This window comes from Myxine glutinosa, chromosome 1, assembly GCF_964187855.1.
Source record: "Myxine glutinosa chromosome 1, kmMyxGlut1.1, whole genome shotgun sequence".
In the NCBI taxonomy this organism is placed as follows: domain Eukaryota; kingdom Metazoa; phylum Chordata; class Myxini; order Myxiniformes; family Myxinidae; genus Myxine; species Myxine glutinosa.
In genome coordinates, this window is record NC_136261.1 from 36,204,241 (window position 1) to 36,226,507 (window position 22,267).

Genomic DNA, 22,267 nt, shown 5'->3' on the forward strand with positions numbered 1-22,267 from the left:
CAAGGAACACCAGTGGGGAGGATTGTTCATTCTGCTTGGCGCGAACGTCCTGCGGGGAATGAGAATCGGCATGCCCTGCTCGCAATACCAACCAGCACTGACGGCAACTGCCGGAACCGACCTCCAAAAGAACAAGTGCGTGCACTCGAACCCCCACGTCGTGCCGCGACCCTCGGACCTCCCTATCGCCCGTTCTGTGGACCACCTGAACCTTCTGATCCCTCCAGCCAATCCAATCTGCAATTCCCTATTCGTGTGAGTGAGTTTGTTCTGTCTGTATTGTCCTGGGTATAAGTTAAGCCTGTATAGATAAGCTAGAAATTGCTCTGTGTCCTGCTCCCTCCATTTTCTGTATATTACTTTGATTGCTTTTCGTCCTTTAGTCTTGTGTAAATAATAATAAATCCTGTTATTTCCTACCTTTGCCTTCTTCTTCTTCCTCGTCCGATCGTCCTTGTGATTTCCAACGTTGAATACCTGTGGCACGATTTGGCCAACGTTTAGGATCGGGTGTAGTATTGCTAATGGTTCGAGCCGCGACTGCTAATCCGCTCGGCAAATAACATCTTGTCCGCGGTCTCGAACAAGGTTGCTCACCTGCCTCTCTGGAGGGAGCTGGGCAGCTTCAGGACTCACGTCGGTCAGACGCAGACAAGGGGATTAATTCCCCCTTGGTAAGGGGAAAAGGGGCCGATGGAGAGATCCGCAACAATATATATATATATATATATATATATATATATATATATATATATATATATATACAGGGGCCTGCAAAAGTAGGTATACAGTAAGGATTATACCAGTATTACCAGTATTATAATAGTGGTGCTAGGATTCATTTAATACAAAGAATTCATTAAAATCATTATTACCATTTTAAATATTTTTATTTTCGTAATTTTTTCTATAATACATCTATTATTTTCAGGTGAAGTGGAAATTTAACGATGGCTGGTAATTCAACGGACGAGGAGCGCAAATGGATTTTGAAACAGTACTGGAAGACAGAGAATAGTGAACGTGTGCGAGAGCAGTGGCGAGAAACATTTGCATCGCCTCCACCAACGAGGCTCACGATTTACCGGATACGTGACAAATTTGAGAGGACGGGGTCTATCCACAACTCGCCGAAGAGTGGTCGACCAGTCACCGTGACAACGCCAGAGAATGCAATGCAAGTCGCCCTGGCATTTACCCAGAGCCCTCAGAAATCGAAAAACAGGGCGTCATCTGAATTGGGTATTGAACGCAGATCGTTGGGTCGTTTGATGCACCGTGCAGGACTGAAAATGTACGTGCCACGATTGATGCATGGTTTATTAGAGGATGACTCGGATCGGCGTTTACAATTTTACGAAGCCATCCTGAACGAGGAACGAGAGGGTGACAGCATTCTGCGCAAAATCGTGTGGTCCGATGAAGCAAACTTTAAGCTATCGGGTGCCGTTAATCGGCACAATTGTGTGTACTACGCACCTGAAAACCCTAAAGTCACGATTGAGCAACAGCTCAATCAACCTGGGGTGACAGTGTGGGCTGGCCTGTCCTGCAAAGGTGTCGTTGGACCTATCATTCTGCACAGGACTGTCGATCAACACGTGTATCTGAACATGCTGACGGATACAATCATACCACAGGTACGCGAACAACAGCAGCAGGACGACTTCTACTTTCAGCAGGATGGGGCGCCACCGCACTTCGCACTCACTGTGCGTGCGCTACTTGACAAAGAATTTCCCAACAGGTGGATTGGTCGTCGGGGGAGCCGTTGACTGGCCACCACGTTCGCCGGATCTCACCCATATGGACTTCTTTTTCTGGGGATGTGTAAAAGACAGGGTTTTCGCACGCAAGCCACGTTCTGTTGATGCCATGATTCAGTTCATACGGGAGGCTTGCCAGGAAATTGATGCTGATAAAGACCTTTGTGCCAGAGTGTGCATGGGTGTCCACACTCGTCTAGTGGAGTGTGTGAATGCCGGGGGCAAACAGTTTGAACATTTGAGGGATTAATATGTTTATTATTGATATGCTTCTATAAATCAATAAAATACGTTTTGTTTTTCATTACTGTATACCTACTTTTGCAGCCCCCTGTGTGTGTGTGTGTGTGTGTGTGTGTGTGTGTGTGTGTGTGTGTGTGTGTGTGTGTGTATGTATATATATATATATATATATATACATACATACATGTATATATATATATGTATATACATACATATATATATATATATGTAAACCCCCCCAAAAAATGATGCCATAGATGCAGGAAATTGTCCATCTCATCAAGATTAAAATTGACGATCTTAATCAAAGCCTCGGGTCAATAGGATGAAAAGTGACGATTTTTCAGAGGAAAATTGATTTTCAAAGTTTGACCATGAGTTGACCTTTGAGCTCAAAAATAATTTGTTTCCCAATTCAGTGAGGCACTGTGCAAATGCTGTTCAATTTTCAAGTCAATCAGATGAAAATTTATGGTTTTTCAGATGAAAAGTGACGATTTTGGAAGTTTGACCTTGAGTTGACCTTTAACCTCAAAAAGTTGGTTTTCCAATTTATTGACTCGATTTGCAAATGTTATTCAATTCTCAAGTCACTCGGATGAAAAATGGCGATTTTAGACATTTGACCTCCAGAGGACCTTTGACCTCAAAATCGATATGCTTCTCAATTGTGACAAGCTCTACTACTTGGTGAAGTTTCATGACGAACGGTTTAGAATTGTGACGTGTAGGCGACTAACAAACAGACAAGCAAAGAGAATAACAAACGCAACCGACCAAGATACTTGAAAAATCTTCGATTTAGCAAGAAATAAGCCAAAATACCACAGAAACCTCAGGTTATGAGCATTTTGATTTCCTGTCTCTTCGCCACAACCAGACGAACATGCCAAGACAATGTCGGTGTTAAAACATCAAAATTTTTATTAACTATTCACAGGATTGACATGCAACCGCCAAAAAAAAAGAAAAGAAAAAAAAAGGTCACAACCAACACGATGGAGAGGTACACAAATCCAACTAAGGTGGGATAAATGCTGTCCCTCACATTGATATCCTCAAATTGATCTTTGAACAACGGATGTCCTTCAGCGAGGGTCCGCCAAGTGTGTACCACGGAAGTGGTACCAACGCAACCAAGGCCTCTGATAGCTGCACCGAGCTGCCATTGACAACCAAGTTAATGTCCAAGTTAGAAGTATGGGAGATACTCCAGAGGGAAATTTGTTTCATGAGAGATGGAGCCCGATACAAAGAAAGAAAATTTGGAACAAACCAGGTGTCGAGAGTAGACCGATAGAAATGACGAGGCACGTCGAGAGCCGGTGGACGATTGGACATTACGCATAAATCGACGGTATGGTTGGAACACAGTACGCAGCACAGCTGGGTAAAAAAGCACGCACGGAAACACGGCACGGAACGTGTAGGAAACAACCAAAAGTCCTGGGCGTTTCCAAGTATAAACACCAGGAAAATGCAATCGGTGCAATGAAGGGAGAATGCGACAAAACCATTATATACATTGTGTGTCCAATCTCAGGAGATGGATATGGGTTATGTTACACGAGAATATGAGAAAGAGCATTAAACCTATCCGATTAATAAATACACTGCTTTACACAACACTTGATCCGCAGTCTGCAGCGACGCTTCATTGGCATACCCGAACCTTCAACCGGTACCTTTCACGAGGAAACCAATGTGCCATGTGTATCAGTGCACCTCCATATCCAAGCCCCTTAATCAACAACAAGATCAGAGGAAAAATAGGGGGGGGGGGGGGGCGGGGGAAGGGGGTGCAGGAGGGACTCCAGGCGAGACCACATTTGAAGGAATCGATCCAAATTCACAAGACCATTCTCATTCCCTGCCATTTTGATCATGAGATTAACTTACCACAGATACAATGACGGATATGAATAGCACTTTGGGGTTAAGCGGGGACGAGGCAAAGTGGAGGATGGTGGGGGTTGCGGTGAGCATCGAGGAATTCAAAAGTCACAGCACGCGTGGCAATTCTGTATCAAACAAGGTCCTTTATTTCTTGTTACTTTTGATGTTGTCGAGCCTCTTTTGAAGATCTTCGAGATTCCGAGTGTCGATGTGAGGATGGGGAGAAGAAGAAACACCCTCTGGTTCAGCAATATGAGGTAGTGATGAACCCAATGTCTCCGGAGCTGTCGGTAGTACAGACGAGACAGAGGAGCGAGGCACCGAAGAGTGAGAAGCTGAGACAGGCCTGCTTAATCCAATCATTAGTGAAGTGTCCTGAACCCCAAAAACAATGGGGATTTGGGAGGGAGAGGGCGTTTGGTGGGTGGGGGAAGGAGGACAAACAATGGTGATTCATTCATTGCTTCCAAAGGCAGTACATCACCAACGGCTGTGATATTCATCAATAAATACTGTGGCCTCTCAAAACTTGTTTATGACAGCCATGACACACACCACACACGGCCAACCAAATGGATGTTTTTGGATCTTTAGGAAAGCATGGGTAAAGGTAATTGCTGAATTGTTTTTTTTAAGAATACGAATTCTTATTGCCTAAAGTGGGTCCCTATGGACCATCATGACAGTTTGAGCAGAGAAACAATTAGAAACTGGAATGGCAAACCTCCACCAGGCTGAACAGTTTACATTTTGTATCCCACTGATGGGCCGGGATCTGCATCCGGACCTCAACCAGAATCTAATCACCTTATTGTTGTCACCTACCCAACTTGTCCACCAAGATTCGTCCAAATTCATTGAAGTATGCTAAATATCATTTTTGTCCCTCTATCAACGGTGATTGTTCTTCTTCAACGGTGATTATCAACGGTATCAACCCTGGTGTTGGGCTAGCGGCTAGGGTTCCGGCTTAGGATCCTAGGATCCTGGGTTCGAATCCCGGTCGATCGCTGAATTAACGCCAGGGGGGTTGATTCAGCCTGTCATCCTTCCGAGGTCGGCTAATTGAGTACCAGTTCACTGGTAATTCCCTGCTTGTCGTTAAAGGCGGCAAAAAGGGTTGGCGTCAGGAAGGGCATCCGGCCGTAAAACATTGCTTCAAAAAGGGGACCGAAAAACAACAACAACCACAGTTCCCGAAAAAGGCCAACCCCTGCTTGCGGGGAAAAATGGCCTCTAAAGGTGGTTTTTTTATATTTTTATCAACGGTGAATAAGCATTTAAAAATTCTCGGATCCGGATCTTCACCAAAATCTAATCAATTTGTCCTAAGCACATGCCTAATCTGTCCACCAAGTTTCACCTGAATTCTTCCATAACGTTTTGAATCATCATGCCCACAGACAGACAGACAACCAGAGATAGACATGAAAAACATAACCTCTGTCCATCTTCGGTGGCAGAGGTAACAAAAGAAAAACCTCTGACTTACTTTGGATGCAATTGCAAATCAAGGCTCAAAGTGCAAATTAAACCATTTAAAACTAAACATTGCTTGTATTTGATGCCGTGCAACACCTTGGGAATTTCCACGCCCACTTGTTGACGCAGCATGCGACATCGTTCCACATAGGCTTTCACATCTTCTTTCGTGACACTGCTGGTTGCCGTGTGCGAAAGCCCTAAGAGAGAGAACTGTGAGCTCGACAAGGCAGAAAAGAAACGCAAGATGAGGACGTAAAAGGGAAGAGGTTTGAGACTGAAACAATAATTGTATATTAAAAAAAAAAACATGCTGCAAATGGACGCACATTGATGAAAAAGAAAAAAAAAGAAAAAAAGATCACGGTTGTACCGCCATTGCTAGTGTGGACGTTTGCCAGCTGGGCAACGCAATCACGCTCAATCTGGATGGCGTTCAGACCATGCTCCACATATCGCTGGAACATTACGGATGCGCGTTGCAGGAAAGGCTCAAGATCCGCTTCTGGGTTCCGACACTTGAAGTCATACAATTCAGACAAGCCCTGTGAAAGGGGCACACGGGCTGACCATGTGGCTCAGAATTCAAAATCAGGCCCATGTTTTGATGTAAAAAAAAAAAAAAAAAAGTGACGGCTTGTCAACAATAATGCTGAACTTGGCACACCCACCTCCCTCGTGTTTTCTTTGGAGCCGATCTTCTTGAATATCTCCGCCACGTCATCATTCATTTTGGCCAAGTGTGCCGCCTCGTCCTGAACGTTGCCACGTGGCCCAGGAACACAGAACACGTTAGCTCATTTTGGTAATTGGTATACAGGTACTTTGCAAATGGGTAGAACAGACCAAATATCTGCGCTCACCCGATCACAGTTTTACAAAACAAACTTCGCAGTCGAGACATTTGAGCTGCCCGTGTCTCAATGTGAACATGGGGCACACAGCCATGGAAGACCAAATTTGCAGGACAAAAAAAATCTGTTTTCCAGGACATTTAATAGAAATGTTTCATGCAGCAAGTGACATTGGAATAAACCACAACAATAAGAATGAAATCTGGTTTGTTTTCTGTTATTCCATTGAATATTTCACCAAGGGGAATCATAACTGAAAACAAAGGAATTTATTACCATTCCACAGAACAAGTGTTGATGCGGACAGAGATGGGTACTGTACAGTACTGTCGGCAATGTGTGTCTCGGTTACTAACTACACCGCTGACTTAAAATTATATGTGGAAAGTTGAAACCATGTAAAGTCCCAGAAGTTTCTCAAATATTTTTGGTCTGAATGGATAAATGCCAGAGGCCATTAACACATAATTTGGGGGCAGATAGAATCGAAGAACATGAGAGGAGATTAACTCAGGAATATTCTAGCAGCTAAATCAATTGACGGGGGATTCGGTTCAGCTCTGCGGTCCGGTCCGGACTGACTGGACTGAGAGACCGTTTAGGTGCATGGCTTTAATGGTAAATGCCTGGGGGGAGGTTGAAATTACTAAATAGTTATCTTAAAGAGACTGGCGGAATTAACAATTCAGACTGGGCAGCGAATTGGGGGTGTGGAGGGAGAGGTTGGCAGAATATTTATATTTGCAGTTTTATCGATTTTTCAGGAGTTTCAAGGATTTGGACAAATTTTCCAGGACTTTCCAATTACTGCAAAATGCTTTTTTTATTTTTCCAGGAATTTCAACGTTTCAAGGACTGTGCAAACCCTGGTGAAACATGTCCTGTTTTGTGTGCCCACTTAGCTAATCGTGCTGCGGTTTCAGGTTCAAATCCCATATTGGGTGAAAAAAAATTGTTCAAAGTCCACGAATGTCGAACAAGTTAATGTAAAAAGAGGTACTCAGTAATTGTCCTTTGTGTGATGCACATTCAAGCTTCTGTTGGAACCTTCAAATAACTCAAGAAAACGTATGAACCCCAAAACGGCCCCAAATTTGATCACTGTGGTTTATGGAAAAGGACTCGCATCATGTTTACCTTTCACTTTCACCACCACAATGTGCCTCACTCACACAACAAACGGATCAACTTATTGTGGGACACCGATTATGGCCATACAAGAAGCAAAAAGTACCTTCCGCCCACAATTATGTTCCTTCTCCTCATCAGCTTTGCCTCGATAGAGGTTACGCGTCACCTTACGCAGGTACGCTTCGAGCTGGGATTCACTGCGGTTTTCAATAAGGCCCAGATGCTCCAGAATCTGAGAAATTAAATGGCTCAGTAAAATAAACATCAACACCGAGAGGAGCATTTCATAACATATTGGGATTTGTTTGGAAGGGGGTGGGGGGTTACAAAAAAACAAACAAATGACTGCATGGCCCATCCCAAATCAAACCGACAGACCTCTGGACCCTGGAGCTTTCCCAACATGTATAGCAGGGTCTTCATTGTGCGAAGTGGCAGGTCATCCTTTCGGTCACGGCCGGCATCTTTGGGGTACACCCGGAGGAAGTTGTGGGCATCCAGCAAGACACGGTCGACCTTGACGTTGTGAGTCATTCCAGGAAGCAACCGCGAGATCCGCCAAAGGCACTGAGACAATGAAGATACCAAGAGGGCTTGAGCCACACAGCTGATATGATCAGCAGCTGGGTAATTATCAAAAATTGGGGTGATTATCAACATTATATGGATTTTTAACAATGGGTTCAAAATGCACAAGGGTTGCACATAGTTGGTGTGGGACGGATGGGCGAACAACCACATGTGGGAATCACCTTCATGACAAGTTCCGCGTACTTTGAGTTGTTTGTGGGAGAGTTTACGCAATCATGCAGGAGGCGGATCATGGCACTGGGAGGAAAGAAAATGGAATAGATACTTTCAATAGTAAGCACTTTCATCAATCCATCCAGAGCAATTGCTGGTGTTGGGAAGTGGGGGTTGGGGGATTCCCACAATTTTTGCACTCCATCAAGATTCCCCTTCACGATCCAAACAAGGATGCCAAATATAAGACCTGACGCAAATTAGAAACACTCACCTGATGATGGCAGCTGGATCAGAATGCTCAAGCATCTGGCCCAGCAGCAAGTTGATAGAGCGCAACAGCTGGGGTCCTTCCTCCATTTCCTCAATACGTGGATCTGGTAGCAGCAGCAGAAGCGCATTCAGCAAGTCCTTCAGCATATCCGCTGACCCTTCCTTGCCCAAGCCAGACTTGAATAGCTGTAGGATTGGTGGCAAAATGGAGGAAACCATTGCAAAAAGGGCCTTTTATAGAGAGCATGGTAGTGACTCAAGATGAATGGAACACTCTCGGTTTGCCCAAAATCGCTTTAACTTTCATGCACAAAAAACAACCAGCCAATTAAGGGGCACATACCGGTGATGTGACAAGTGAATGACGATAATACAAATTTATCAGAACCAGACCAAGATCACCATTAGTGTTACACTGAAGTGAAAAAAAGAAAAAAAAGACAGCTGTGCTAGATGTCAAAACAAAGGAAAGGACTGGAAGCACATACCGAAACAAGGTTGCTCACAAGACAGTTGTAGAGATTCAGCACATGCTTGGTTGGTGTGCCTGGATCACTCAAATGGGTGTTGGATGCAAGTCGCAGCTGCATGAAAGTGACGAGGAGGAGTTGATCCACATTGCCAGAGATCGCATGTGATCGCTTCTTGGTCCGGAGCAACTCATCCAGCTTGAAAAAGAGGAAATATAATGTTGCAAACAAACAAGAAAAATACTGTTGTGGTTATGAGAACCACATAAATCCTCCAATAGTTTAGTGTAACGGTCTAATGTCCGTGTTGATAGATCTGCGATACAATTGTATAGTAAGAAACCACAAACATTTTTTTTTCTTTAAACATTCCACATCCCTTTGTGCAGACCATTTGCAGAATATTTTCTTCAGTGAATGAATGAATGAATGATCGTTTTAAGGCCATTTTCCCCCGCTAGAGCGGGGGTTGGCCTTGCTGGCCCTATGACAATCATGGTTCCCTGTTTGAGGCAATGTTTTTATGGCTGGATGCCCTTCCTGATGCCAACCCTTGGTCGCCTCTTACGATGCGCAGGGATACGGTGTACCTATTCTAAATCGGGGTACACACCGTGTAACGAACTTCAGTTCTTCAGTCTTCAGAATTTTCTTCAGTAACGAACACATTTTTCCTGCAGCTCTCGTAACCATTTCACGAGCAGCGCTGGCAACAGATCGTGCCATAATCACATACTCGGAAACGATTCTCCTCACGAGCGTCCTTAGGGCCATTATCGTTTGCATTTCATGAGCACTTTTTTGTGTTACGAGAAATAAAGGCCATTTCTGTAAGAAACCGTGTATCGACTTATTCTTTCTGGTTTGATGGCGACAATACTGCTAAAGTGCTTGGCCAGCTCGGAATTGTTATCAAAGTTCGATATCGGGCGCGGTTACGTGACACTGGTTTTACTTGGCCAACTGACTAGGGTCTTACGTAACTGCCGGGATGGAACCTATTTGCATCACTTAGCTCACTAGTATGGTAAACCGACTTTGTTAATAGTTGCAAACAGCATCTGGGTCTCGTAGATGCGCCGTCCTCAGGGAGGTATCGGAGAAGAGACACCCCAAAAACGGAAAACAAGAAGGAGAACCGCAACAATACTGTTACATGTATGGGGGAGGACAGAGATTACCTTATAAGAGATAGAGCTGTGTATGATAGAATGGACCGTGGGCGAGTAGAAAGCCAATCTCGATGTAAGGAAACAAGGATCTGTTAGCTTAAGGACTGTTTGAATGTGCATGATATGAGGGCGTGCTTGTGATGAGATAGAGAGGGATTAAAGGTAAGGAAAAGTGTGCAAAACTTCATGTAATCTTCCACCGGGCATGCTGGGTGACATCTCTGTTGAACAATGTTCACACAAGCCCAGGAAATCTAGGCAGAAAGCTGTGGCACTCTGCCAGGCAAGAGGAGAGGGGGCAGAGCTATAATCATCCCCTGGATGGGGGTGGAGCCCAAGGGGTGTCAGGGGAGACAAGATAAGAGACAGGGCAGTCAGTTCTGTGAGGAGCATTAGGTGGGAACAGGGTGCTGTGGAGCTCGCTGAGTCTGTAGACTGTAGAGAGTCCAAGGAAAAGTAGGAGCCAGGACGAGCGGGAACAGTGCACAGAGGCGTTCAAAGAGTGACGGGAATCAAGGTCGTTTGTGTGAGGAGAACGGTGGTGCTCGCTGCGTTTGTGAAGAGAACTGGAGGAATTCTGAGACCTGGAGGAGGAAAGCTTTAAGGAGGTCATCCTGCCCACCTGCCTTGGTCCTTGTGCTGTCTTCGTCCTCCCCGATTGCCCGTGATCGTCCTGCCTGAATCTTCATCACATTTTTGTCGTCCAGCAGTCAACTCACTTGCCCATCGTCCTGCCCATCTCAACACCAGCTCCGTGCCCCATCTTCCCGCTCCCCTGCTGCTACACAACAGATAAGTCACCCAGTTTTGTCCCTCTTCCTCATCTGTGATTGGGACTGGAGAGGCGCCTTAGATTTTATAGGATTTATTTTACCTCATTCTTTACCACATTATATTCGTGATTATTGATTTTATTTTCCCTGCTCGTCATTTGTTTGGGAATAAACCTTTGGCTTTATAAAAGCATTAAGCTACTCATGATTCTCCTCACCGGCACACGCGAGCTTATACTGCCATAATTCGGAACACCTCGGAGATAAAGCTGTTTCGGCCCATCCGTTCACGGGTCTCGGTGTTAGCTGGCTGTGCACACGACAATACTATCGGCCGCTATTAACCTGCGAGAAGGAAAGATTTGATTCAGTATCAAAAAAAGATGAGGTGATGAATGAAGGACCTTACCTGAGCTAAAGCTTCGATGGCAACGTCAATGTTCCTGTTTGCCACCTGGGAGATTACGAACGCAAGAGTTGAGTCAGCGCCAATTCCTCCGAGTTCATCAAGGGGTGTGGATATCGTAGTCGTTCTGGAAAAATTGCCTCGGTTTCAAATTTCAGACCATGGACATTGGTCCACACTCCATTACCCCCTCCCCCCCTCCAACGAGCCCAATATCCACCCACTCCTCACAGTTCGGTCACAATATGTACCTCAGCTGTGGTATATCAGGCGGCACAGCCAAGATGTCGTCATCCAATTGGCAATTCACAAGGACCGGCATCTCAGAAACGACGTGCTCATCTTCAATGTCATCAAGCTCGAGTTGAAACTCCCGGGATAAAGGTGGCTGGTTGCCTGGTGTTTGCTGAGCCCCAAAAGTGTGGCTGCATGCACATAGGTGGAGGAAAGAGGGGGTTAAAAGGGCACAGAAAATTGACCTGGAGAAAAATCAGTGGACAAGCTACGGTAATAAATGGAATAGCAATGTAACAATAGAACCAAGTGTACAAATTGAGAGAAGTACAGCTCTTAACAGTAGTCAGAGTATCTGCAGTGACAGCGTATGATAGAGTGGACAATCCAGTCAGGATGTCCGTTTTATATCATGCCGATTATTTACTCACGTGCGGTAGTTATGGTGCGCCCTCCGTGTCAGAAAAAAAAAAAAAAAACGATCAGAGGAAACTCGGCCACAGTCACAAGTGCAACGAGAATACACAGTTTAATTCAGCATCTCACATGGGGATGTAGCACCAAGATAAAACATCAAAGTATCGAGACAGTTTTGGTGTCGAGACGAGACAACTGGCAATACAATGCAAATCGTAATAACAGCTTTTGTGCACGACCTTATTTTATGAGTTGCGAAACGTAAGTTCAGCACTGCGACAGATGGGCGTTGAAAGAAGTATAGATGTTTACGCCGGAACACCGTTTTTGGTATTTAGGCCTTTTCAACACAGCAATTTTACTGTAAAATACAATGGTGATTGGCACTTCTGGTGCAACGTGCAATGGATGATGATGCATTTGTGTTAACACGGGGTCGCACGAACTTCATCACATGTCGGTGCGGCTTTTTATTCCAAAATACATTTCATAGCCACTGCTGCAAATAGTGCAAATAAATTTCGAACAAGCGTTACGCCTAGGTCCACCTTCGTTGAAGTGATGTGAGTTGACAAAGTGGAAGACGCAAGGCGGCCATCTTGGATTTTGACGTGGCGACCCAATTTCCAATAGCGTTCTCCCTTATGCGTAGATACACCCACACACCAGATTAGTCGTAGTTCGTTTATTTTTCAAGATATTTCTCTCACAAGGTTCAGACATATATATGGTGGCGGCCATCTTGGATTTTGACGTGGCGACCCAATTTTCAACAGCGTTCTTCCTTATGCCTAGATACACCCACACACCAGATTAGAAGTTGGTACTTCGCTTATTTTTCAAGATATTCCGCTCAAGGTTCAGACATACATGGCGGTGGCCATCTTGGATTTTGACCTGGGTTGCACCCACACACCAAATTAGAATTCGGTCCTTCGCTTACACACGCACGCACGGACGGAGGGGAAAACCATAGTCCCCCTTTCGCTCTGCCATGCGACGGGGGACCAAAAAACCCTTGTAGCACAGCATCATATCATTTGTCGATCAAAATGTATCCATCGTAACAGCGTTCACATCGTGAAAAAAAAAAAAAAAAAAAAAAAAAAACCAAATACATATATATATATATATGAATATGAATGAATGAATGATCGTTTTAAGGCCATTTTCCCCGCTAGAGCGGGGGTTAGCCTTGCGGGCCCCATGACAATCATGGTTCCCTGTTTGAGGCAATGATTTTATGGCCGGATGCCCTTCCTGACGCCAACCCTTGGTCACGCTCTTACGATGCGCAGGGATACGGTGTACCTATTCTAAGCCGGGGTACACACTGGGATCATTCATCCCAGAAAGCTGGGACTCAATTTGCCGACCTCGGAAGGATGACAGGCTGAGTCAACCCCCCTGGCATTAATTCAGCGATCGACCGGGATTCGAACCCAGGATCCTCAGATCCCAAGCCAGCACCCTAACCGCTAAGCCAACACGAGGCTTAGCCATATATATATGCATTGAAGGTTCCCAAGAGCAGAGTGGCCCGCTTGGAGTTTGCAGAAAAGCACCTAAAGGACTCTCAGACTGTGAGAAAAGATTCTGTGGGCTTTCATGTGTCTTTCACCGAGGAGAGGCTTCCGTCTGGCCACTCTGCCATAAAGCCCAGATCGGTGGAGTGTTGCAGTGATGGTTGTCCTTCTGGAAGTTTCTCCCATCTCCACACAGGATCTCTGGAGCTCAGCCAGAGTGACCATCGGTTTCTTGGTCACCTCTCTTACCAAGGCCCTTCTCCCCCGATTGCTCAGTTTGGCCGGGCGGCCAGCTCAAGGAAGAGTCCTGGTTGTTCCAAACTTCTTCCATTTAAGAATTATGGAGGCCACTGTGCTCTTGGGAACCTTCAATGCAGCAGAAATTTTTTTGTAGGCTTCCCCAGATCTGTTCCTCGACACAATCCTGTCTCTGAGCTCTGCAGGCAGTTCCTTCGACCTCATGGCTTGGTTTTTGCTCTGATATGCATTGTCAGCTGTAAGACCTTATATAGACAGGTGTGTGCCTTTCCAAATCATGTCCAATCAATTGAATTTACCACAGGTGGACTCCAATCAAGGTGAAGAAACATCTCAAAGATGATCAAGAGAAATGGGAGGCACCTGAGCTAAATTTCAAGTGTCGTAGCAAAGGGTCTGAATACTTATGTCAAAGTGATATTTCAGTTTTTTCTTTTTAATAAATTTGCAAAACTTTCTAAAATCCTGTTTTCTCTTTGTCATTATGGGGAATTGAGTGTAGATTGATGAGGGAAAAAATGAATTTAAACTATTTCAGCATAAGGCTGCAACATAACAAAATGTGAAAAAAGTGAAGGGGGGAAGGGTCGGTATATATATACACACGGAAGGTATATATAGGTATATTATATACACACGGAAGGTATACACACACACACACACACACACACACACACACACACACACACACACACACACACACACACACACACACACACACACACACACACACACACACACACAAGAGACAAACACAGCGAGCTTGGGGGAAGGGTCGTCACTACCGTCACTTCCGGGGTTACTCTGGGTCCAGCGACGTCGTAACAATGGCGCCGCTCTTCTCACTGTACTCAGTGGGGAATTTCCTCCTCCCCATGGATGCGAAAGCCATGGGCAGGACATTGCCAAGAGATGCCGTCATTACACCAACCTTGTGGAGCGGACCGAAGTAACGAAGGCACATCTTCGGTTTAACCATCTCTGTTTGGAACAGAACATTCTTCCGAAGCCTCTTCGTTTCAGACCTCCCATGCCGGGTTTGAAAGCTAAGCAGATTATGCAGGCAACAGGACGGAGGTTTCTTCGTTTGCGCATTTCAAACTGCCACCATCGCCTCGCTAAACGGTATGACCATGTGCAACGGTTGGCTCGTACTATTTCACCAAGACTACCTGGCGAGTTATGGGATCGAGTACAACGGAGAGCTCACACTTTCGCGGAGCACACTAGGACATTGGTGGGGAAACGACATCAACGAAAGTTCACAGCATTGGTTGATGAAACCACACATCGCATGACTCACGTCATTGACGTGAACATTCTTCGGAACCGGTGGGTGGTTAACCGGTCGAGTACGCAGCTCTCGGAGGCACAAACCAGCTTATTGCAGAAGGGCCTTAATTTTGCCATCACTCCCCGATTTGTTCCGAAAGACACCATTGTATCACGGGTGGAATCTGTGATGATGAATCTTGATAACGCCACCAATAACGAAATCAGATCATGTGTGGCTGCTGTTTTACTTCGCCCTCCGCAATTTTCACGCAACAATTTCAATTTGGACCTGAAAGAACAAGAAGCTTTACGAGAGTTACGCAACATGGACGATGTGGTGTTCTTACCAGCGGACAAAGGACGGGCAACGGTGCTCATGGATCGTCTTGTATACACCACCAAAATGCAGGATATGTTGGCGGACCAAAGTACTTATGAACGGCTAACCGCAGATGCAACGAAGAAGGAGGAACGAAGGTTAAACTCAATGCTTGCCAGATTAAAAGCGACTGGAAGACTATATCAGCTGTGGTGTACAAACGTCTGTACAGCAGTAAGGGAGTGGCTCCCAGGGCCTACGGGCTACCGAAAGTGCACAAAGAGGGATTTCCGCTACGGTTAATCATGGCCTGTATTAATGGTCCGTCATATGCTCTATCCAAGTTTTTGGCAAACATTTTGAAGCATTTGGTGGGGACAACAGAGCGAACCGTGCACAATAGCACAGCATTTGCTGAAAGAGTGAAGCAGCTCACCATCGAAGCACACGAGACCATGGTTTCGTTTGATGTTGTGTCTTTATTTACCAACGTGCCGACAGCCCTGGCGATTGATGTGGCAAACCGGCGTTTGATGGAAGATGATCGATGGAAAGAGACTGCGGGAGCTTTAAGCCCGATGGACGTCTGTGACATGCTTTCTACTTGCCTCTCTTCCACCTACTTTGTATTTAATGAGGTATATTACAAGCAGGTTTATGGCACCGCTATGGGTTCCCCGGTATCGGCTGTGATTGCCAACACGGTGATGGAGGATTTGGAGGAACGTACCATTCCAGCCCTGTTAGTGCAACCACGTGTTTGGTCCCGGTCCGTGGATGACACATTTATCATCTGTCACTCTGATGAGGTGGGCATCATACATGAGACCATAAATAAAACTTTTTCCTCCATTAATTTCACCATTGAAGAGGAGAAAAATGGAGCCCTTCCCTTCCTGGATACACTCGTAGCAAGGGATCCCAAAGGAGCCTTAAAGGTAACGGTGTACAGAAAACCAACACACACTGATCGCTTCCTTGATTTCAATTCTTGCCATCCAATGGAACACAAAAGATCGGTGGTGCACACCCTCTCAAAAAGAGCACGTGATTTACCATCTACCTTTGAAGACAAGATGAGTGAGGTGGACCATCTTCAAAATGTGTTCAGGGCAAATGGTTATCTTGACAGCTTGCTACCCAAGAGGAAAACGATAAGGGCTTCCCCACACAACAGGCTGAGACCGAGAGAACAACCAAAGGGTTTGTGTGTTCTGCCTTTTGTACCAGGGGTTTCACAGAGGGTCAGCAGAATTTTGAAAGCGGCAGGAGTGAGGGTTAGTTTCACACCGGTTTTCACCCTTCGCCAAGCTCTTATGAGGGTCAAGGACAAGCTTCCGATGAAGGATAGGTCAGGGGTGGTATACGTAGTGCCCTGTGGTTGTGGAGCTGAGTATGTGGGTGAAACCGGGAGGACCTTAGGTCAACATATTGCTGAACACCAAAAAGCATTTGAATGTAATTATCCCAGCAGATCTGCTATTGCCAAACACAGCCCTTTATGGGATAGGGTTAATATTTTGGGTTCCACACCCAACAGAAACAGAAGACGTGTTTTGGAGGCTTGGCACACAGAAGAAACTGTTACCTCGATCACACAAGAGGTAGTTGACTTACTGGTAGCGTTTGACCCACTCTTGTGTAAACGAAGCAGGCATTCCGTACTTTGAACGAGTCCACAAAATATGTCACACAAGGCTTTTATTCGGACAATTTGCCCCCTCCTCCTCCCCCCCCTCCCTCCAAACCACCCCTCTCCCAAACACCCCCCCTCCCCTTCCACCCCCCCTCTGGTTCCCCCCCCCTATAACCGCCCCCTCCTTCCCCGCATAGGCCACATGTGATGATCTTGATATTAGGGCAATTTTATTTTATCTTAAAAATTTTTGCTTTAATATTGTCGCGGATTTGAGAATCCTGTGGTTTTTTATTATTATTATTGTTGTAAGTGTCATGAATCTTGTTGTAAATATCACCCTCCATAGTGTAAAGGTCAAAGGTCGTCCTCCTAGCGAATCCATATACATGCACGTAGCAAATCATATATCCTTCTAAATAGTTATTTCCTTATTGTGTGTATTAGTTTAAGGCTGTGTCTTCCATGAATTGACACTGCATTGCACCGAATTCAAATAAAGATAGGCCCCCTTTCGGTTTCTATCCCAGCGGTGCGAGTGGTTTTCAACCCCGCAAGACGCCATTGGCCATGTGCTCTGTCTCGGAGAAGAAGGGGGAGAAGCCGCCAAATCACGGGCGTGGCCCGCCCCTCGTCACCAGGAGGTGGGGCCAGGAAGCCCTCGTGCCCAACCAGGACTCGGTGGCTATGGCTTGGTAGGGCGTGGGATATAACCCGCAGCGGGACGCCCCCACCTTAGAAGAGATGAGAGAGGAGATGCGAGAGATGATTGAGGGAAAGCCGAAGCACGCGCAGCTTTGAAAGCACCGCAGCTTTGAAACCACCGCAGTTTTGAGACCACCGCAGTTTTGACCACGGAAGCTTTGAGCGGTGATGGCAGTTGCAGCCCCGAAGCAACATCGCCGTACGAGAGACGGTTGAGGAGAGTCGGCGGCTGCTCAACTCGAGCCGCGATCATCCCAACCACCCGCATCCTTCCCGCCTCGTGATCCCACCTCCTCGTCCGTCCAGCCATTCCTCTGCACCAGCTGAACCTTCCTCTCCTTCCCGCCATTCGTTCCTGCCTTCACCCCCCCCCCCCCCCCCCCCCGTGTAAGTCTGATTGTCATCCGTCTTTTATGTTGTCCTGGGGTTAAGTAAGACCGTTTAGTATAAGCTAGAAATTGCTCTGTGTCCTTCTGGTCCTTCCATCCTTTCTGTCTTTATTTTCTTATCTTTCCTTCTCCTTGGTTACTTTTCATTGTGTACATAATAGGTAGTAATAAATCATATTTGTATTTCCTACCTTCGTTCTTCTTCTTCATGCTCGTCCGGTCGTCTTTGTGGTTTCCCCATTGAAAACCTGTGGCGCGATTTTGGCCAACGTTTCAGGATCGGGTTTAGTCTCTGCTAATGGTTCGTGCCGCGGTTGCTAAACCGCTCGGCAATTAACATCTGTCCACGGTCGCGAACGAGGTTGCGCCCCTGCCTCTCCGGAGGGAGCTGTGCAGCTTCAGGACCACGTCGGTCAGTCATAGACGAGGGGATTAATCCCCCCTCGATAAGGGGAAAAGAGGCCGACGGAGAGATCCGTAACAATATATTTACAGTTTTAATTTAATTTACAATTTAATTGTTTACAAGTTTAACTTCTAATTAAATGTAATGATTGTTCCTGATTTTCTAAACACTTGAGTTATAATCCAGCATTGCTTACAGGATTATTTTGAACCGTTAATATGCGGTTGATTTTTGAATTTGGTCAGTAACAACAGACATTTTAAGGCCATTTTCCCTGCTAGAGCAAGGGTTAGCCTTGCGGGCCCCATGACGATCTCCTCCATTTTGCCCTATTTTCTACATCTCCCCTTGTTAACCCCCTTTCCCGCATTTCTTCTTCCACCACCTTTGGCCAAGTCTTTCTCGGTCTTCCCCGTCCTCTACTTCCTTTTACATTCATTTCCATCACTCTTCTCAACCAGTCACTTTCATCCATCCTCAACACATGACCAAACCATCTCAACCTGTTTCTCTTCACAGCATCCATCACAGGCTCTATTCCCATCATCTTTCGCAATTCATCATTTGTCTTCCTCTCTCTCAATGATACTCCACACATCCACCGAACCATTCGCATTTCCACCCTTCATTGCTGCTCGACGTTCATTACCCATGTCTCGCTCCCATGAATCATAACTTCTCACACATGCAGCATACACCGTTCCCTTCAGCTTCAACAACACTCCAATCCTCGTCAGCACGCCACACAGTTCCCGAAACTTCTTCCATGCACATCTCACTCGAGCAACCATTGCCGAGTCTGATCGACCTTCTCCATTCAGCATGTCTCCTAGGTAGTGAAATGTTTTCACACCTTCAAGCTTCACGCCGCCACCAAGATCCAACTCTTCATTTCCTCCATCTGCAGCTCCCTCTGTGCACACCTTACACTTGAATGTAGCTGCCACACTGGTTAATGACCCTCGAAGACAACTACATTTTTGATGAACCCACTCAGCGCACATTGTACATTGAATGAAGTTCACTCCGACATCCTTCCTGCATATAGCACACGGCCACTTCCCAGTTCTTTCCACTTCACCACATGCTTTTCCACTTGCCATCACCTTCGTCTTTCAGATATTCACCTTCAGACCTTTTGCCTCCATACATTCCTTCCACTTGTTCATCTTCTGCTTCAGTCCATCCATACTCTCCGCAATAAACACCAGATAATCTGCATACAACAACTCCCACGGTAAATCCTCCTTTAAGTCCTGAGCCACCACCTCCATCACAGCTACAAATAGTGGTGGACTTAGTACCGACCCCGTTGCACTCCCACCTTCACCTCAAACTCACGACTGTTCCTGTCCTTCATCCTTACAGCTGTGCGTGCTCTCTCGTACATTGCTATCACTACACTGATCAACCATTCCTCCACTCCTAACTTCCTCATTGCCCATGTCACTACTTTGCGTGGAACCCGATAGAATGCTTTCTCCAGATCAACAAACCCAAGAAACACCTTCTTCCTCTTCTCCATGTACTTCTCCTGCAACTGCCTCACAATAAAAAGCGTGTCTGTCGTTCCTCTTCCTGGCATTAATCCAAACTGCATTTCATCAATCTTCACTTTCTTCCTTATCCTCCTCTCCAACACCCTTTCTAATACTTTAATTCCATGCTCCAATAACTTTATCGCTCGGTACGAGCCACAGTCCATAGGGTCACCTTTCCCCTTGTGTGGAGGGACGAGGGTACTCAGTTCCCAATCCACTGGAATGCAGCCTTCTTTCACCACCAGATTACAGATCTCTGTCATTCTCTTCACACCCCAACTTCCTGCTGCCTTCAACATATCTCCCACAACTCCCGTCGGCCCTCCCGCTTTCCTACTCTTCATCGATTTTATCGTTTCTTCAACTTCCTTCTCAGTTATCTACTCTGCATGTGGAGTGGATATTCGGACAACAGTAAACCCTTGCTGTCCACGGGTGGTTACGTTTCCTCTCACCTATAAACTCATGCGTCCTGAACTGGAGAGGTTTTTTGGTATCACCCTCACTCGCAGTACAAAACCAGATGATTTTTGGCGTACAGCAGTACAAAACCCTTTACTTCACGGATATTACACTGTACCCATAAACGCCATACAGTGCCTTCAGAATGTATTCACACCCCTTGACTTTTTTCACATTTTGTTGCGTCACAGCCTGAATTCAAAATGGATTGAAGAGATAGTTTTTGTCACTGATCTAAATATAATACCCCAAAACTTTTTTTTGACAAAATAATTAAAAATGAAAAGCTGAATGTCTTGAGTCAATAAGTATTCAACCCCTCTGCTATGACACACCAAACTGAGCTCAGGTGCATTCAATTGCCTTTGATCATCCTCGAGATGTCTCTACAACTTGATTGGAGTCCACCTGTGGCCAATTCGATTGATTGGACATGATTTAGAAAAACACCTTTCTATATAAGGTCCCAAGGTTGACAGTGCACGTGATAGCAGAACCTCCACCATGAAGTCCAAGGAAATGTCCATAGAACTCCAACATAGAATTGTGAGGAGGTATAGATCTGGGGAAGGGTATAAAATAATTTCTCGAGTGCTGAAAGTTCCCAAGAGCACAGTGAGCTCGATCATTATAGTCCAGTCATTCTAGCGAACTTTTACCCCTAACCCACCACTAATTGCAAGAGAAAAAAAATGATATTTTTCTGAAACCTGTCGATCCTCTGAACAAATACATAAAATTATACTCAATTATAATGAGTGGATCATACTTTATTTTCAGATTGAACGAGAGCCGTGAACGAGAGGTGGAGTGACGCTTGCAGTGAGAGATTTGATCAGTGTGCTGAGGACAGTTAAACGCTGTGGTCATTGTGAATGTAAGTCGTATTATATTTAATTTATGATTGTTTAAGGTTTTATTTTTATTTTTAAAAGCAGTTTTTTTACATTTAATTTTATAATAAACATGTTCAAATTTTGTATTTTTATGAACCTATACATTTATAGTAGGACAACACAGGGAATAAAATGTAATCCTAAGTTCCCTCTCTTTTCAGCAACATGGGTGATATGGACTGTGTCTTCTGTAAGAACCCCTCTCCAGTGATCCAACCAGTACACCGACGGATAAAGGTTGTACGAGGATCGAAGAAGCTGGACGTGAGCGTGGTGAAGAAGTCCAAGTCCATCCAGGACAGGCAGTTCATACAGATTGTCGTAGGGTGTTCTGCAATGTGAGAGACATTGAACTTTCTCTGAAGCGAAAACGTGTTTCGTCTGAGGCAGACAAAGGGAGGTGCCTTCGTTCAATGGATTCAGCGTTTGACTACAGAACTCAGTGTCTTTTCTGTGGTAATCCTGACAAGTACCAGGGGAGGAAAAAGGACCATATGTTGATCCAGGTTAAGACATTCGACTTCCAAAATCATGTGTCTGCTGACTGTGAAAATCGATCTGACAACTGGTCGGGTACTGTGAGGAGCAGAATGGCATTTGTTGGCGATCTACACGCAGCAGATGCAGTATACCATAAGGTGTGCAGTGTTAACTTTCATACAAAGAAACAGATACCACTCAAATTTCAATCGGAAGAGGCGTCTTCATCAAAAAAGCAGAAGCTTGGTCGACCCAAGGACCAGATCAGACATGAAGCGTTCCTGAAGGTGGCAAAGTACCTTGAGGAAAATGATGAGGAACTAACCACAATTAGTGATTTAATTGGGAAAATGGAGGACTTCCTAGTAGACACTGGCTGTGATGCATATGGTTTTTCATACATGAAGGATAACCTTTTCAATCACTTTGGTGATAAGATCATAATTGCAGACATTAATGGAAAATCAAATGTTGTGACATTTAAGGGTGTGGCATCGTCGATTCTTCATGACT

The 22,267-nt window shown here is 45.3% G+C and overlaps 2 protein-coding genes across 2 annotated transcripts in view; one reads left to right on the top strand and one right to left on the bottom strand.

Annotated features, from left to right (window-relative positions):
- The window catches only part of LOC137414448 (uncharacterized), a 368,155-nt gene that overhangs the window by 147,713 nt on the left and 198,175 nt on the right, over window positions 1-22,267 (top strand). The window lies entirely within an intron of this gene.
- Window positions 2,910-22,267, bottom strand: part of CKAP5 (cytoskeleton associated protein 5) — a 138,451-nt gene continuing 119,093 nt past the window's right edge. Inside the window, exons 30-40 of the mRNA XM_078770985.1 lie at window positions 11,462-11,635; window positions 11,214-11,337; window positions 8,878-9,057; window positions 8,391-8,575; window positions 8,125-8,200; window positions 7,751-7,939; window positions 7,476-7,604; window positions 6,059-6,142; window positions 5,761-5,932; window positions 5,484-5,587; window positions 2,910-4,280 (exon numbers count right to left, since the gene is read on the bottom strand). Of these exons, the coding sequence (XP_078627111.1) occupies window positions 4,050-4,280; window positions 5,484-5,587; window positions 5,761-5,932; window positions 6,059-6,142; window positions 7,476-7,604; window positions 7,751-7,939; window positions 8,125-8,200; window positions 8,391-8,575; window positions 8,878-9,057; window positions 11,214-11,337; window positions 11,462-11,635 (1,648 nt within the window). The 3' untranslated portion in view covers window positions 2,910-4,049. The remainder of the gene's footprint in view (window positions 4,281-5,483; window positions 5,588-5,760; window positions 5,933-6,058; window positions 6,143-7,475; window positions 7,605-7,750; window positions 7,940-8,124; window positions 8,201-8,390; window positions 8,576-8,877; window positions 9,058-11,213; window positions 11,338-11,461; window positions 11,636-22,267) is intronic.